Raw genomic sequence first — 15,565 nt, forward strand, 5'->3', positions numbered from 1 at the left:
CCATTGTAGAGATTAGGGCATGACGAATCATCTTCTCAAATTTAAATGATAGGCTCAATCTCAGAACAACTCATATAGAAGTTTATTTGCGTTGTTGTTTTGATGTATTTATTTATTTATTTTTTTTTTTGACTCCATTGTTTGAGTTCAGATGGGCAATGAAATTTTTTGTTTTCCCTTTTTCTTGGCAGAAATAAGCTATATTACTGTTTTTTTCTGAAGTAGATTAACAATCATTCAGAACCTTAATTTGATTTTTTAAATTTTTTTTTCTCTGGCGACTAAAAGATCTTAACTGTGCTAATTTCTTTACATTTAAAATATATATATATATATACCTAAATTAAAGATAGAGAAGGAAAACAAAGATATTGTCAGCGTATTGTTGAATAAGATTGTTTGTGGAACAAAGATCATTGAAATTTAAGAACAATATTCAAAAAATCAACTTTACATGTGAAAGTGGCAGGACAAGAGTTCTCTATATTTTGTTAGGTAGCGGTTGGATTCGTCGGAATAGGAAGAAAAAAAAGAGATGATATCTTGTTGGAAAACAAATGCAGCAAGAAAATAGCAAGAAAAAAAAAAAAAAAAAAGGATTCTTGCTTGGCAAACAGAGAGATCTAAAATATGACCTGCGATGTTTTTTTAAAAAAGAATAAATGTCAAATCCTATACCAAATTATAAAAAAAGTTTAAAGGTAAATTCCACCAACACCTCTGATTTTTTATTATATTTCACCTACACTTCCATTAAGTTTCAATATTTTATGTACACCCATGAATGTCACGGCCGTGAACCAAATAACATTGGCTCTCTATCATAATGTTCTTTAATTTAATAGAGAATGGCAAGAGAGATTGACTCAGGACTATAACGAAATGACGTCATTCTCTTTAATAAGTTAAGCTCCCCATTATTTAATTTCCTTTCTTTAAAAATTTAATTATTTTTAATAAAAAGGATATTTTTGTCATTTTAAAATACAACTAACTGTTTGTCCCAGATTTGGCCTTATTTGTGTACTTTTGTTAGTGGGTAATGCTATAAGAGAACCAGCTCTCCTTGTTTAATCAATAAATTAAAAAATTTATTAAATAACTTATTTAATTTTTTATATATCTCAAAATATTATCTCAGATTAAATAATCTTGTCACCAGACAGCTTTCAGAATAACATTGCTTTTTTATTAGTTTAGATGAGAGAGAAAAAAATGATTAATTGGAGATCCGTAAACCCAATTCTCCTTTGAGATAGTCTACACCCTTAATCAACTTCCCTTCATTATTTACTCTTGGTTTGGAGTTGCAGCCCATTTATTGAGCTGCATTCTTAGAGGTGATAATTCATATTGGCATCTCGTGTTAAGGCATAACTATCCTAGACACAAATACAACATATGATACAATTATATATGAATAAATGTAAACACAATAGGAATATTTCATGATAAGACATAGTGTAATCTATTTAATAGATGAATCGGTACGATAAGTTTAATTAAAATTTTATTCAAATCAATATCAACTTGACAAGTTTTTTTTCAATGTGTTAAATTAAACGGCTCTAATTGAATTATAAATAAATTGTCAGATTAAATACAAACTAATAAACGTGTCAATTCAAATCAACAAAACTTTAACATAATAAAACAAAACTCATACTCACGTTTCATATTAGCATGACATGTCAAATATTGCGGCTCCCCGCCATAACATAGAGAAAAGGTTTGTTGTAGTCATACTTTTCCACAGGTCATGGATTAAGGAAGTTTCGGCCTCTACTAACAAATGTTTTTATTTCTTTTTATTTTTTCTTGAATTATTGAATTTCGGGGAAATGTCAGAGAAACTTCTGAAACATAAGATTCAGAATTATTCATTTTATTTTTTCTCGAATTATTCAATTCCTCATGATTTTTAGTGAATTGGGTTTTTCTTTCTGTGAAGAGTAAGTCAATCATATAAATCTTTCTTGTAATAGTACATCAAACAAGAATGCATTTATTTCAGTATTTTTTCTCCAAAAATACCATCTATTTTCTAGTTTTATTACTTGTGAAAAAAATAAATGAAATAGTAATAAATGAAATAGTTTATGATTAAGATTAACAAGCAAAAGACTTGATATTTGTTAGAGATTGACATGAAGTCTTAACTTAGAGCAAAAATTCTCAATCCTATTTAGTGACTGACCAAAAAAGATTAAATGGGTTTCAAAATTAGACATTGTATACATGTATATGTATGTATACTTCGTAAGAAAAATAATAATAATAATAATAATAAAATTACGTTAAGTATGTTTCTGCTATTACAAAAGTGACTTTTTATTCCACGTGACTTCTTATTTGTTGGAATATTAGATGAGGTGATTTTACCGTCTACCAACTGTAATAATAATAATAATAATAATAATAATAATAATCAAAGTGCTAATTGGCCCAATAGTATTACCATTGGGGTTCGAATCTCGGTGGAAATAAAGTGTGTACGTAATTATGTTAACTTTAAAATAATAATAATAAATAATAATGAGAGTTTTTTTTTTTGTGCAAATAAAATTTTCAATTGCTTTAACTTTCAAATAATAATAATAATACTAAATAATGAGAGGTTTTCTGTGTAAATAAACTTTTCAATTTGAACTAGTGTAGAGCTAGGACTGCAATTCAAGTAAAAATTCGAATTCATTTATGAAATGTTGAATTCCAATAATTTTAACTTGACCCTAAACTCAAGTTTAACTATATCTTAAATTTGGATTTACTTGAATTGATATTTCAAATTAAAAAGTCGGATTAATTCACAACTACTTCAACAAAATAATTGACAAATATATTAAGCTCAAGTTATGCCCAACTTGTCGAAAATTCACCTCCTTTGTCGGCTTCCCTTCATTTTTTGCTGTTTCAAATAAAACTAAAGCTGCCCAAACCCAAAAAATTTGGGTTGACTTTGGGTTAAAGCCCACCTGAGTTGTTCCCACAAATATTTCGGTTCCCTCCAAATTGCCCATAAAATATAGAAAAGGTTTGTCAACAGTCATAATATTTCTCCAGACTAGGAAGTTTCCCTGGAAAAATAAGAGCAACTTCTGAAATTGCAACCAAAAAACAAGAACAGAAACCTAAATTCAATTCAATTCCTCTTGATTTTCAGAAACCTACCCGTTTTCAAATCAATTCCTCCTGATTTTCAAAAAACCTTTTTTCAATTCCTCTTGAAGATTCAGAAACCCATTTCAAATCCTCTTGAAGGTTTAGTGAATTGGGTTTTTTCTTTCTCTGCAGAGAGAAAAACGATCGAGTCGATGGCGGGTCTCGTTGAAGGGGCTCTTTTGGGAGCATCAACTGGTGTGTTACTGAAAGCTGTTCTGGAGTACATAGACGAAGTCATGGAGTACGATCAAAACCTCGAAGGTTTCGAATCAAGAGTGAATTTAATGGAACCAATGATACGTGAGATTGAGGAGTTTGGCAGAGAATTGGACGTTCCCGAGGAAGAAACCAAAATGTTGACCGATCGTCAGCAAGAGTCCCAAAATCTCATCGGCAGCTGCTCGAAAACCCGGCGTTGGAATATCTTCAAGAGGGCTTCCAAGTCGAAAAAAATAAAAAAATTGGAAGATTCTCTTGTGAAATTCTTTCAAACCTCTGGGCAAGTTGTGCAGATAAGGGACAACAAAAAAATTCTGGTGAAGCTTAATGAGATATATTCAATATTGAACAGACGGGTTTGTGGTCCGAGTGCGTGTGGAGCTCCAGCTCCAGAATTTACAGTTGGATTGGATGTGCCTCTTCACGAATTGAGGACGATGGTGTTGCGAAAGGACCTAAAAGAAGAAGATGCAAAGGTGGTTGTGCTTTCGGGTCCGGGAGGATGTGGGAAGACAACATTAGCGAGCATGCTCTGTCAGGATGCTGAAATTAAAGGTATCGTCCCTTTGTTTTATGTCTAATTTGGTGATAGACTCAAATGTACTTTGAAATGAAAGGGAGATGATGCTAGTTTAGTGATAGGGGAAGATATATAATTTATTAGGATCTTAAATTCAAGGTAGCCTAAATCTAAATTAGGTTAAAGTGCTTAAAGAATTAAACTTGAATCCATTCATTTTAAAACCCTCAGTCCAAATGAGATCTAATAGTTTGCAAATAAATTCTTTGATGTGCCTGTATCAAATTGAGCCATCCTAGCTAAATTTATCGAAAAACTTTTAAATCTATGTCATGATTGAAAAATAAATCCTTTGTAAGTTTAGCTGCATTTATTTGAATGAAGTGGTTGTATAGTTTCTGCCGGGACACATACTTGTATTGTTCTTCATCAGTTTTAAAGATGAAATTGTTGACAAACTTCCAAGCTTAGTGCAGAAATTTTTATCTATGAACTTTCCAAAACTTATAATGATGTTTTACTTTCTCCTTCTAGCTGATTTTGTAATGCCATCTTTTGACAGGCATATTTAGGAACAATATTTTCTTTGTCACTTTTTCAAAGACACCCAACCTCAACGTCATTGTTCAGAAAATGTTTCAACATAGGAGTTTTCCGGTGCCCAATTTTCAAAGTGATGATGACACAATCATCCAACTAGAAAACTTGTTGAAGGAAATAGGACCAGATCCTATATTGTTGGTCTTGGATGATGCATGGCCTGGATCAGAATCCCTTATTGAGAAGTTCGAGAAAAAAATTCCTGGATACCGAATATTGGTTACATCAAGATCTGAATTTCCTAGATTCGATTCAACATATAAATTGAAACCATTGAATGATGAAGATGCCATGGCTCTTTTTCGTCACTCAGCATTTCGGCATGGTAGGAGCATCACCATACAAGACAATCTTGTCCACGAGGTAAAATACAGACGATGGTGGGCATGAGTTACTATTTTTGTTTTTTCTCATCTGTTAAAATCACGTGTTTGCACATATAGATGTGTAGTTATGCTTGCATGTTTTACTAATGTATTTTCAACTTTTCCACACAAACTAATATAAAAATATTTTATTTTCTGCAACTGTGAATTGGTTAAATCCATTTAATTGAAAATCAAGAAGTAGAACCTTTGGCTACTTGTCCGCAAATCAGCATTAGTTACATCTCTTAAGTGAAGATCAAGAAGTAGAGCTTGTATTTACTTATCTGAAATTCTGCATTACATTTTGTTCTTTACAAAAAACTGCAACTGATTTAATTTGTCACATCGAATTGAAGATTGTGAGAAGCTGTAGGGGATCCCCACTAGCCCTTACAGTGGTTGGTGGATCACTCCGTGGACAAGAGGAGGTGATCTGGGAACGTACACTGGAGCAATGGTCTAAAGGACAATCCATTTTTGATTCCCACGGTGATCTGCTTATTCGTCTCGCAACCAGCATAGATGCCTTGAACAAAAAGACTGATGTCAAGGAGTATTTCCTGGACCTATGTTTATTTCCTGAAGATCAGAGGATCCCTGCAACGGCTCTAATGGATATGTGGATGGAACTGTACAACCCGGATGAAATTAGCATAGATGCCCTTTCCAAAATCCATGAACTAGCCTCCCGTAATTTGGTTAATCTTTTGTTGACAAGGTATTTTAGGCTCCTATTTTTCTGTAAAGTGATCACATTATGTTTATTTGATGATTTTTGCATGTTAGTTTGTGAATGCCCATCACCCAGTGATGGACCAGCCTATGCATGGTGTTGGGGGGGTGGAAGCGTGGAATCCCGGACATCTGCCAGTTCACCAGAGCAATAGGACCTGCATGTTAGTTTGTAGTTTGAGCATGTGCTTATTGCTAAGACCTAAGATGAATAAGACATCAATGTAATTGTGATAAAGCAGCGGTAGCACCCAGTTGAGGCAAGATTAGAGGAAGTCATTTAAGATGGGTTAAGATGGCCTAGTTGATGATATGACCCTAGATAGTGATGCATTGCAAAATAGGATAAATTTAGCTTTTTCAAGTGGCTGGAAAAACAACACCTTGTTATTCAAAAAGGCAAGCACCTATTGTAATCCCCGTTCATCTAGATGTTGGGAAGGATGTAGTGGAAATAGACCTAAACTAACATTTTGTCTTATTTGCACAATTTGGCTGGTCTCTGACTTGAACCTTTGGTCTTACTTTATAGATCAACTTGCTGTTAACTTGGTAAATAATAATGTCCTTAGCTTTTATGACGTGTTATCAATCAACATATTATTATTAGTATTATTGTTATGATGATGATGATGGTAGTCTTTTATGAACTTTCATACATAAGGTAATTGATAGAATATCATGATATGAGTGATTTGTGGGATTGATTTTAGGAATCCTCCAAATTGTAAACAAAACCAATAGAGAATATAATAGAAGTGATGGAGCACTTTGGGCATTGTTGTCTTGGATGTAGGCTGTAGTGGCCAAACCACTTATATCCTTGTGTTGTTTCTTCTTAATTTCTCCATTCAATCTTTTACGGAGTAGTTTTTTATCAACTATATTTGGAGAGAATTTCATAAGAGGAAATGTATCAGAATTTTGAACTGTTGGGATATTCCAGCAACTATTTATCCTTATTTTGTTGTCAGTCATCTCTTGGATGCCTGAATTTCTTTGTTCTTAGTTTTTCCCAAACTGGAGTAGAAATGACACTAGATATTTGCTATTACTGTATTCCTAAAAATTGAATTCCTTCATAAGCCATCTATTTTACTCCCATTCACAGGAAAGATGCAAGTGGGATTGATGGATACTATAATGAGCATTTTGTCACGCAGCATGATCTGCTCAGAGATCTGGCCATCTACCAGAACAACCAAGAGTGCACTGAACAGAGGAAAAGATTAATTATGGACATAAGAGGAAATGACCCCCCCAAGTGGTCCATTGAACAAATACAGCCGTTTCATGCCCGCCTCTTGTCTATCTCGACAATGCGTGCAGATGAAACATTCTCCTCAAGCTGGAACAACATGTTCTCCTCAAGATGGTTCACTTTTCTATACAAATCATTGCTTTACGGCAAAAAATACAAGCATCTACCTGAAGTTGAAGTTTTAATATTGAACTTCCAGACAAAGAACTACAGCCTGCCCAAATTCATGGAGGAAATGGATCACCTGAAGGTTCTCATCATCACAAATTATGGTTTCTACCCAGCTGAACTAAGCAACTTTCAGCTACTTGGTCTTTTATCCAGTCTAAAGAGAATCAGACTAGAGCATGTTTCAGTTTCTTTCCTTAGTGATTCCAGATTACAGTTCAGGAATTTGAGGAAGATATCTTTGGATATGTGTAAAATTGGGGAGACCTTTACGAACTGTACCTTCAACTTCGCCCATATGTTCCCAAATCTTGTGGAGATTGATATTCACTGTTGCAATGATCTGGTGGAACTGCCTGAGGGGCTTTGTGATCTTATCGGCCTTACGAAGCTCAGCATCACTAAATGTAATGACCTGGTTGCTCTTCCCCCAAAACTTGGAATGCTAACAAATTTAGAAGTGCTGAGGCTTCATTACTGTACTGGACTAAAGGGTTTGCCAGAGTCAGTTGTAAGCCTCCATAAATTAAGGATCCTTGACATATCTGATTGCCTAAACATCAGTGAATTGCCAATACGGATAGGTGAGCTGCGTGGTCTGGAAACGCTCAACATGAGAGGTTGTGAAATGGATCACTTGCCACCATCAGTAAAGGATCTTGAGGATTTAAAGGATGTGATATGCGATGAAGAGACTGTCAATCTTTGGGAACCTTTTAAGATTCATCTCAACAATGGAAAGATAACTGTTCTTAAAGAAGACAAAAATCTTAACTGGCTTTCCAGTCTCCACCATTGAGAAACCTTGGTGTGAGAAAATGGTGTAGAACCTCAGGTATGTTTATAACTTTATTTGTTTTTGTTTTCTTCTTCTGAGAAGAAATACAGATGGAAAAAAAGATATAGATACAACCCATTCTACTGCCACTTACAAGACATTCAATTGCAATTATAACATAACATTTGCTACAATTATGGTTTTTGCCACTGCCACAGTTTTGATCCAAGTAATTACTAGCTGCCACTTTTCACAGCAGAGCCACTTCCGTCAACCCTCACCAAATTGTGACATCCCACTACTACCACCATTGCCATTTGACAGATGACATTTAACCCACAATAATATGATTGTGCCTTTGCCAGATCCACCTCATTTAGGCAACTTTGCCGCTTCTGCCTCCACTTTCACTTCACCTGCATTGTTAAAATTCAAAGTGAAACACTACTCACTACCTCTGTTAGCATGTTAAGCAACACTATCGCTTCTTATCATTGTGTGATTTCCTTAATGCTGCCCACACATGTTAGTACAATAAATTAATGATAAGTGGACTTGTGTAACACTGTTCATGCCTCCTTAGGTTTAAAAAATGGATTTTGGCTATGTAGTCTGCTTGGGCATCTGTTACTTCGTTGTGGATAACTAGTGGGATTTGAACAGCTCTTGAAGTATTATTATTGTTGTTGTTATTATTATTTTATTTTTATGGGTAAATTAGTCATGCACCCAAGTCACAAATACATTCACAATAACCTTTACAAGGTTTGAATCCTCAATCTTTCATTTAAAAAGTAGGAGATACAACGTGAGCTATCTCGTGAAATACAGTATAACTGTACATCTTTAATGTGGTTTTCTTGGACAGCACCACCATCAAATTCTTAGCTTCTTAATTTGAAATTTAGAGGATAAAACTATGCAAACATTTTCATATTATTAGTACATATCTCGGGACTGATGTGTTGATTTGAAACCATTCTTCTTTGCTTTAGACTGAACCATGAATCCATGCTTGATTACTCGTTACTAACCCTCTGGAAAGTAGCCAACTCTCCTACTCCTATTTTTCATCCACCACAGCAGATGGGAAATTGTCTTTTGCTTTATTTAAATAGTCACTGTTTGCTTTTGAGCTAGTCTTTTTTCCTTTACACTCCACTTAAAAGGTTGTCATGTAAAACCGATGCTTTAGGAGAATTGTCATTGTATCCTCATGTTGTAGAACTTTGCCATTCTGCTTTCTTGTGCTCCATTGTGAGTATTGTAGCTGATCATATCATGTAAAACCATATCATATTTGTGTTTGGCCTGAAAAGAGCCGGTGCCGGTTTCGATGGAATCAGATGGGCGTGTCAGAAACTGCAATAGTTCCAAAGAGAGATCCAAACAATATTGCAGAAGGAAGACTGCGAGATCAGGCGATTGTGAAGAGGTCTGGAATGAACACCTCTGGGTTCTTTTTGCCTTTGATAAAGGACTTCGGGATAGTTAACTAGCTAGGAAGAATTGAGAAAGTAATTGGAAAGACTGTAAAATTATTTAATGAAAAGTAAAGTGCAGGACTAAGACTAACATATTGAAAGTGCATTGCAATGTAAAGTAAAGATTGTATTGAAATGCATAGTTGTTTGGCGTTGAGTAGGCCTTCTAAGTTACAATATCATGCTCTATTTATAGAATATAGTAATAGTAGCTTGCATGTAACCGCTTGCTTCCTAAGCTTCCATGTGTCCCATGACTTTGCATGTAACCGTTTGTAACCGCTTACTTCCTTGGCTGCCATGTGTCCCAAGACTTTCTACTGGAACGTCGTAGTACCTTTCCATTGGACCGACCAGCTTCTTAGGCTGCCATGTGTCTCATGATTTTGCATGTAACCGCTCACTTCCTAGGATGTGTTCCATGACTTTGCATGTAACCACTTGTAACCATTTACTTCCTTGCATGTAACTACTTGCTTCCTTGGCTGCCATGTGTCCCAAGACTTTCCACTGAAATGTCGTAGTAACTTTCCATTGGAATCGACCAGCTTCCTAGACTGTAATATGTCCCATGACTTTGCATGTAACCGCTCACTTTCTAGGCTGCCATGTGTCCCATGACTTTGCATATAACCACTGGTAACCACTCACTTCCTAGGCTGCCATGTGTCCCATGACTTTGCATGTAACCACTTGTAACCACTTGCTTCCTTGATTGCCATGTGTCCCAAGACTTTCCACTAGAATGTGGTAGTACCTTTCCATTGAAGTCGACCAGGGTAATCTCCGACTGGAAAGTGGAAAATAAGGGTGTAAACAATTTGTTGTTCAATAATATACTTATTTCCGAAATACCCTATCTTATTCAACATGTCTATCTATTCTGATTTGAGTTAGAATCTGCAGTTCTTGTCCTGATGATGGATCTAGTCTAGGAAGCTTACTTTCAAGTTCTGCAGAAATTTATTTTATTTTGAACCCAGCTGACATACTTTCTGATATGAATATGTGTATGCACAGTGGCATGTTGTAATAGACCAGTAAATCTGTGTTGTGCTTATATATTTTATACATTTCTTAGTAGATGTAAGAATTATCTTGAGTTGATATTGAATTTATATGCATCTTCCATGATTAACCTCAAGTTTAAATATATGTATGCAGCAAGTTGCTTGAATTATAGAATGTGTTTGGGCCTTCTGGTTATACCATGACATGAATATAAGTATGTATTATTACGGGTGGACTACAATAGACTTGTTTCATTTAACAGTTAGTCAATAGACTTATTTCATAATATATTGAACCAAGATGTAAATTATACTAGTAACGCATCCACATTATTATGATATATGTGTATTAATATATCGTACAATTATTATTCTGGTATGGTACGAGTTTACTTGTGAGAGCTATGATTGCTGGGCTGTGACACTCTCTTTTCAATGTTCCAGGTAAGGCACCAATGAAGTAAGATTGAGATTTCAGCGAATGTTCGTCGTACTTGCTTTAGTCTTTGCTTTAGTCTTGTTTCTCTGATTCTAGTATGATAAACTTGATTTGTGAAGAATAATGTAATTATGGACTTGTGTTTTCATAACAATGTAATTACGAACTTGTGCTTTTTCCTGTTATTGTTGTTGTGGATGTTTTGAAGTGAGAGGAATAATGTAGTTATGAACTCGTGTTTTCCCTGTTATTGTTATTGAGAATGTTTTGAAAACCTTTATGCTGGTTCTTGTAAGGCTTGATTTGATGTAGATAATTTAAATTAATCATTCGATATTTTGCAATGGATGGTGAATATCAAATTGGTCATGCCAAGTATGGTGTGGTGGGATGAGTGGTCCCATTGCAGAGATTAGGGCATTACAAAACATCTCAAATTTAAATGACACTTTCAATCTAGAACAACTGATACAGAAGTTTATTTCCGTTGTTGTTTTGCAGTGTTTTTATTTGTTTTTATTCCACTGTTTGAGTTCAAATGGGGAATCAAATTTTTTGTTTCCCTTTCTCTTGGCAAAAATAAGTTATATTATTGTTTTTCTGAAACAGATTAACAATCATTCAGAACCTTAATTTTGATTTTTTAAATTTTTTTCTCTCTAGCGACCAAGAGATCTCAACTGTGCTAATTTCTTTACATTTAAAAAATAAAAAAAAATACATGTACGTAAATGGAGAAAGGAAATAAAGACATTGTCAATGTATTGTTGAATAAGATTGTTTGTGGAACAAAGATCATTACAATTTAAGAATAACATTCATAAAATCAACTTTACACAGTGGAAGGGGAAGAACAAGAGGTATCTAAACAAAAGCAGCGAAAAATATAGGAAGACAAAAAAGGGATGATGGCCAAGTACAGGTAACTTTTTTTAAAAAATATTCTTTTAAGTTGTTTGGTGTAGGGCGGACTGTTGCTCGGCAAACAGAGAGATCTAAAAGCATCTCCAATGTTAAAAGTTATTTTCGCATGTCAAATTTATATTTTGACAAGTGTTATCAGTGTCAAAATGTTATATTTTAGTAATTCTGTTTCAATGGTGTATTTCATACAAAATGTTATTTTTTAACACAACCATCATTCTTTTTTAACTAACATTCCCACCATTCATATTCGTATCACTAATATTAATATTAGGCATATTCCAAGTCAAGTTCTAAAAATTAGAAGGAAGCTAAAATTAAACCTAATTAAAAAATATATATATATATATATATATATATATATATATATATATATAAATATCTTGTCAAAAAAGGACCAAAAAAAAAAAAAAAAACAAATCATTGGCACACTAAATCCTCATGCAGCTGCATCACACCGAATGAACCCACTTTATACTAACACAATCCAATGGCCCAGATCTTTTTAAAAAAATTAGGGCAAATCATTTCAGCCTCCCCAATCGCCTCTATCTCTATTTTTGTTCTCTGATATGAACTTGCGCCCTCTCTCTCTCTCTCTCTCCAACTGCAAACTACAAAATCTACAAGAATCAGGAGTTCAAAACCCATATATTTAAGTTTATCTATCTGTATGCAAGAATCAAAAGTTCAAAACCTATTAGCTATATCAAAACCCATATCGGCCATATAATTTCAGATTGTTCAAAAAATAAAAACCCATATCTTTTAGTTTCCATCGCCTGCTTTTCCAGTTCGGGTTCGCCATTCGCAAGCTTAAGCCGCTGTCTCTCAACTCTCAAGCTTGCCCTCCTCTCTCTCTGCAATTGCTATTAATTTTTTTTTTTCTGTAATTCTATTTTATGATCAAGGTCTGTAATTCTATTTTTATTTTTATTTATTTATTAAATTTTTTTTTTCTATAAACAAGGTCTGTAATTCTTGTTTTGCAAACTAAATTCTATTTGGTGAAATTTTTTATGATCTTTTTAATATATATATATATATATATATATATATATATATATATCTGAACCTCCCCCCTCTCTCTCTCTCTCTCTGAAATAACTTGTGTTACAATTGATATAAGAAATAGCAAAATTAAAAAATAGCGACCAAAATAGCAACGCATTAAAGAGCCTGTTTTTAAGCCAAACGGCTATATTTTGAATTGAAAGCCCATAATCCAAACGTGACCTATACCAAATATGACCTCCAAATGATCTAAAATATGACCATTTTCTTAAAAAAGAATAAATGTCAAATCAATCCTATACCAAAAAAAAAAAAAAAAAAAAAAAAAAAAAAAAAAAAAAAAGCCTATTAAAAGACGAGTCTCTGGGCAAAAAAATTGATAGGGCCCCACTATCTCTGCGGGCCAAGGTTGAGGTCGCAATGTATTAAATTTTCCAATTATAAGGGGATTTTTTAAAACAACGGGCCCGTTAGGTGAAACGAGACTCAGGTAATGGTCGTCCCAACTCAGCAGTCGTATTTTCCAAGAGCTCAACGACCTGAGACTCACACATGCTCTATTGACTGATTCAAAATGACAATTTCATTCCTTTGAATTTTCTGAAATTTCAGAAGATACATTGTGTCACGCCCCAAAGTCCTAAATACATGTACTCTTATCTCGTATTAAGATTTGACATGACTTTTCTTACACATCCACAACTTTACAATAGAAATAATTAAATAAAGAAGTAGATGAAAACCACCTTCTAATTTATTAAATCCATACAACCATAATATCAAACAACCTTGTCAAAAATAATCCATGATAACTGGACAAAATGAACTAACTCTCAAAAAAAAAAAAATATCGTCATTTTTATTACAATGCGAAAATTGAACTAAACCAAAGAATGCAACAAACAAGCCAAAATCCATCACCATCATGTAATCCCATCACGTTCCTACTCAACGTGTACCTGAAATGTGATAATGGGGTGAGCTCACAAGCTCAGTAATAAATGCTAAACACAATCATCGTTCAGCAAATTAACCTTACCTTATATTCCTATATATATAAGCAACTCAAATAAGTTCATTATTCAAATGTGTATAACCCAGTTAATTATAAACTTAATAAATAATCATCTTTTATTTTTTAATAAATCGGCATATCTCACATGAGCCCCGGGCTCTCGTCCAATAAAAATGGTGTGAATCGTATAGTTCCTGACTACCAAAAGCACACGTGTGGCTGGATTGTACGTCTACTCCCCAGATGATCCCTGATCACGTCCACACAATAAGGACTCATTAGACCCATGGCCATAATAAAAGGGTAGTGCACTCCCAAATAGATAGGTCCTTGACCATACCCAAAAGTCATAGGATCAGTCCCTGACTACCCTCCGACTAATCCAAACTCATCCTTTAATCATTAATTATAATGAACTAGTATAGAAAAGAATATTTCATAATTCTATTTTACTGATTATTGTGTAATTTATATATAACACCTGATCAGTGAGAAAACAAAATCTATACTCTTAATATCTTACACAACACGTTCCATTCTTAGTTCAATCTCTAATATTATTTTAAACAACTAATCATGAAAATTTTAGTGTTTAAATGAATTTCAATGCTCACAAGTAATTGAAACCCATAGCAGCCCTTAAACGCATTAATTGTTTTTTTTTTTTTTTTTACACATTCATATAGACAAATTAAATCATAAATACTCATCAATCAAATTATTATATACCAGTGTATATATAAATATCTTAGATGCTATAATAATATATTAATACTGTATATTTAACAAATGTGCCAAGAAACCCATATATATTTACATATGATTAACAAACAGAATTAATCAATTAATATATATATATACACATTTTACAATATGTTTTAATTTCTATCTTAAGAAGTTGACCCAACAGCCTATATAAACAGTAACTACTTCAATTCCTATTTCCATGTATAATCAATCTCAACTGATCAAATCTAAACATATATACAAGTGTGCATATAAAGATGTTTGCTTTCGTTACACCTCCAAAAATTATCATACATATATATATAGATCCAAAGTTTATATATATACACACAATATACAATTCTCCAATCTAATCCTCCAACCATACATCATAGATTACAACAGACCAATAGTTGACAACAGTAACAAAACAGTTAATGATCATTCTGATTCTTTGAGTGAGATCAGTAAATCGCAACATAAAAACAAAAAAACTTATAAATCAATCTATTAACATAATCCAAACATAGCCAATCAACTTTAATTGAATTAATAAACAAGGTTCATTAAATTTTATCTAATCTTTAGTAATAAAGAAATTCTTTTAATTGCGTCCAATTAAATTTCAGGCAATATCTTACGCAACTATAATAATCTAATCATAATTATCATTCAGAATAATTTTTTTTTTTCCACAGTTTAATAAAACATACAAATTAAGTTTTCAAGATTAATCATTAGCAAGTTACAAATATATATAAGAGTACAATGCAAGATTAACTTGCCTGGTATAAATAATTCTTCTTTCTACGCAACTTCCTGATTAAAACACGACGTCAAATCACTCTTTTTGGTCCCTTCTTCTCCCGTTATCGTACTAGTATCTCTTTTTTTTTATATAAATAAAACGTATTAGAGAGTTATAGAGATATAGGGAGTCTGGTGAGATAAATTAATTTTTTTATTATAGAGATATAGGGAGTCTGGTGAGATAAATTAATTTTTTTATTTAAATTTAAATTATTTAACAAACTTTATCACAATCACCTGTTTAAATTAAATCAGAGATAACTATTAAATTATATTAAGTAAATAAATATATGATATAAATATATATATGTATTTTACACGGGTCTTACACATTG

General features: G+C 33.2%; 1 protein-coding gene across 1 annotated transcript; it reads left to right on the forward strand.

Annotated features, from left to right (window-relative positions):
* Positions 1–3,026: 3,026 nt before the first annotated feature.
* LOC132266822 (probable disease resistance protein At5g66900) lies at positions 3,027–11,015 on the forward strand. Its single transcript, XM_059767805.1, has 5 exons — positions 3,027–3,936; positions 4,464–4,864; positions 5,226–5,587; positions 6,713–7,865; positions 10,747–11,015. Exons 1-4 carry the CDS (start codon positions 3,315–3,317, stop codon positions 7,827–7,829), a joined length of 2,502 nt encoding a protein of 833 aa, XP_059623788.1. The 5' UTR covers positions 3,027–3,314; the 3' UTR covers positions 7,830–7,865; positions 10,747–11,015.
* The last annotated feature ends 4,550 nt before the right edge of the window (positions 11,016–15,565 follow it).

The sequence above is a fragment of the Cornus florida genome, unplaced genomic scaffold, assembly GCF_030987335.1.
Source record: "Cornus florida cultivar Cherokee Brave unplaced genomic scaffold, ASM3098733v1 CherokeeBrave_3.0.0_Hap2_Chr07, whole genome shotgun sequence".
NCBI lineage: Eukaryota > Viridiplantae > Streptophyta > Magnoliopsida > Cornales > Cornaceae > Cornus > Cornus florida.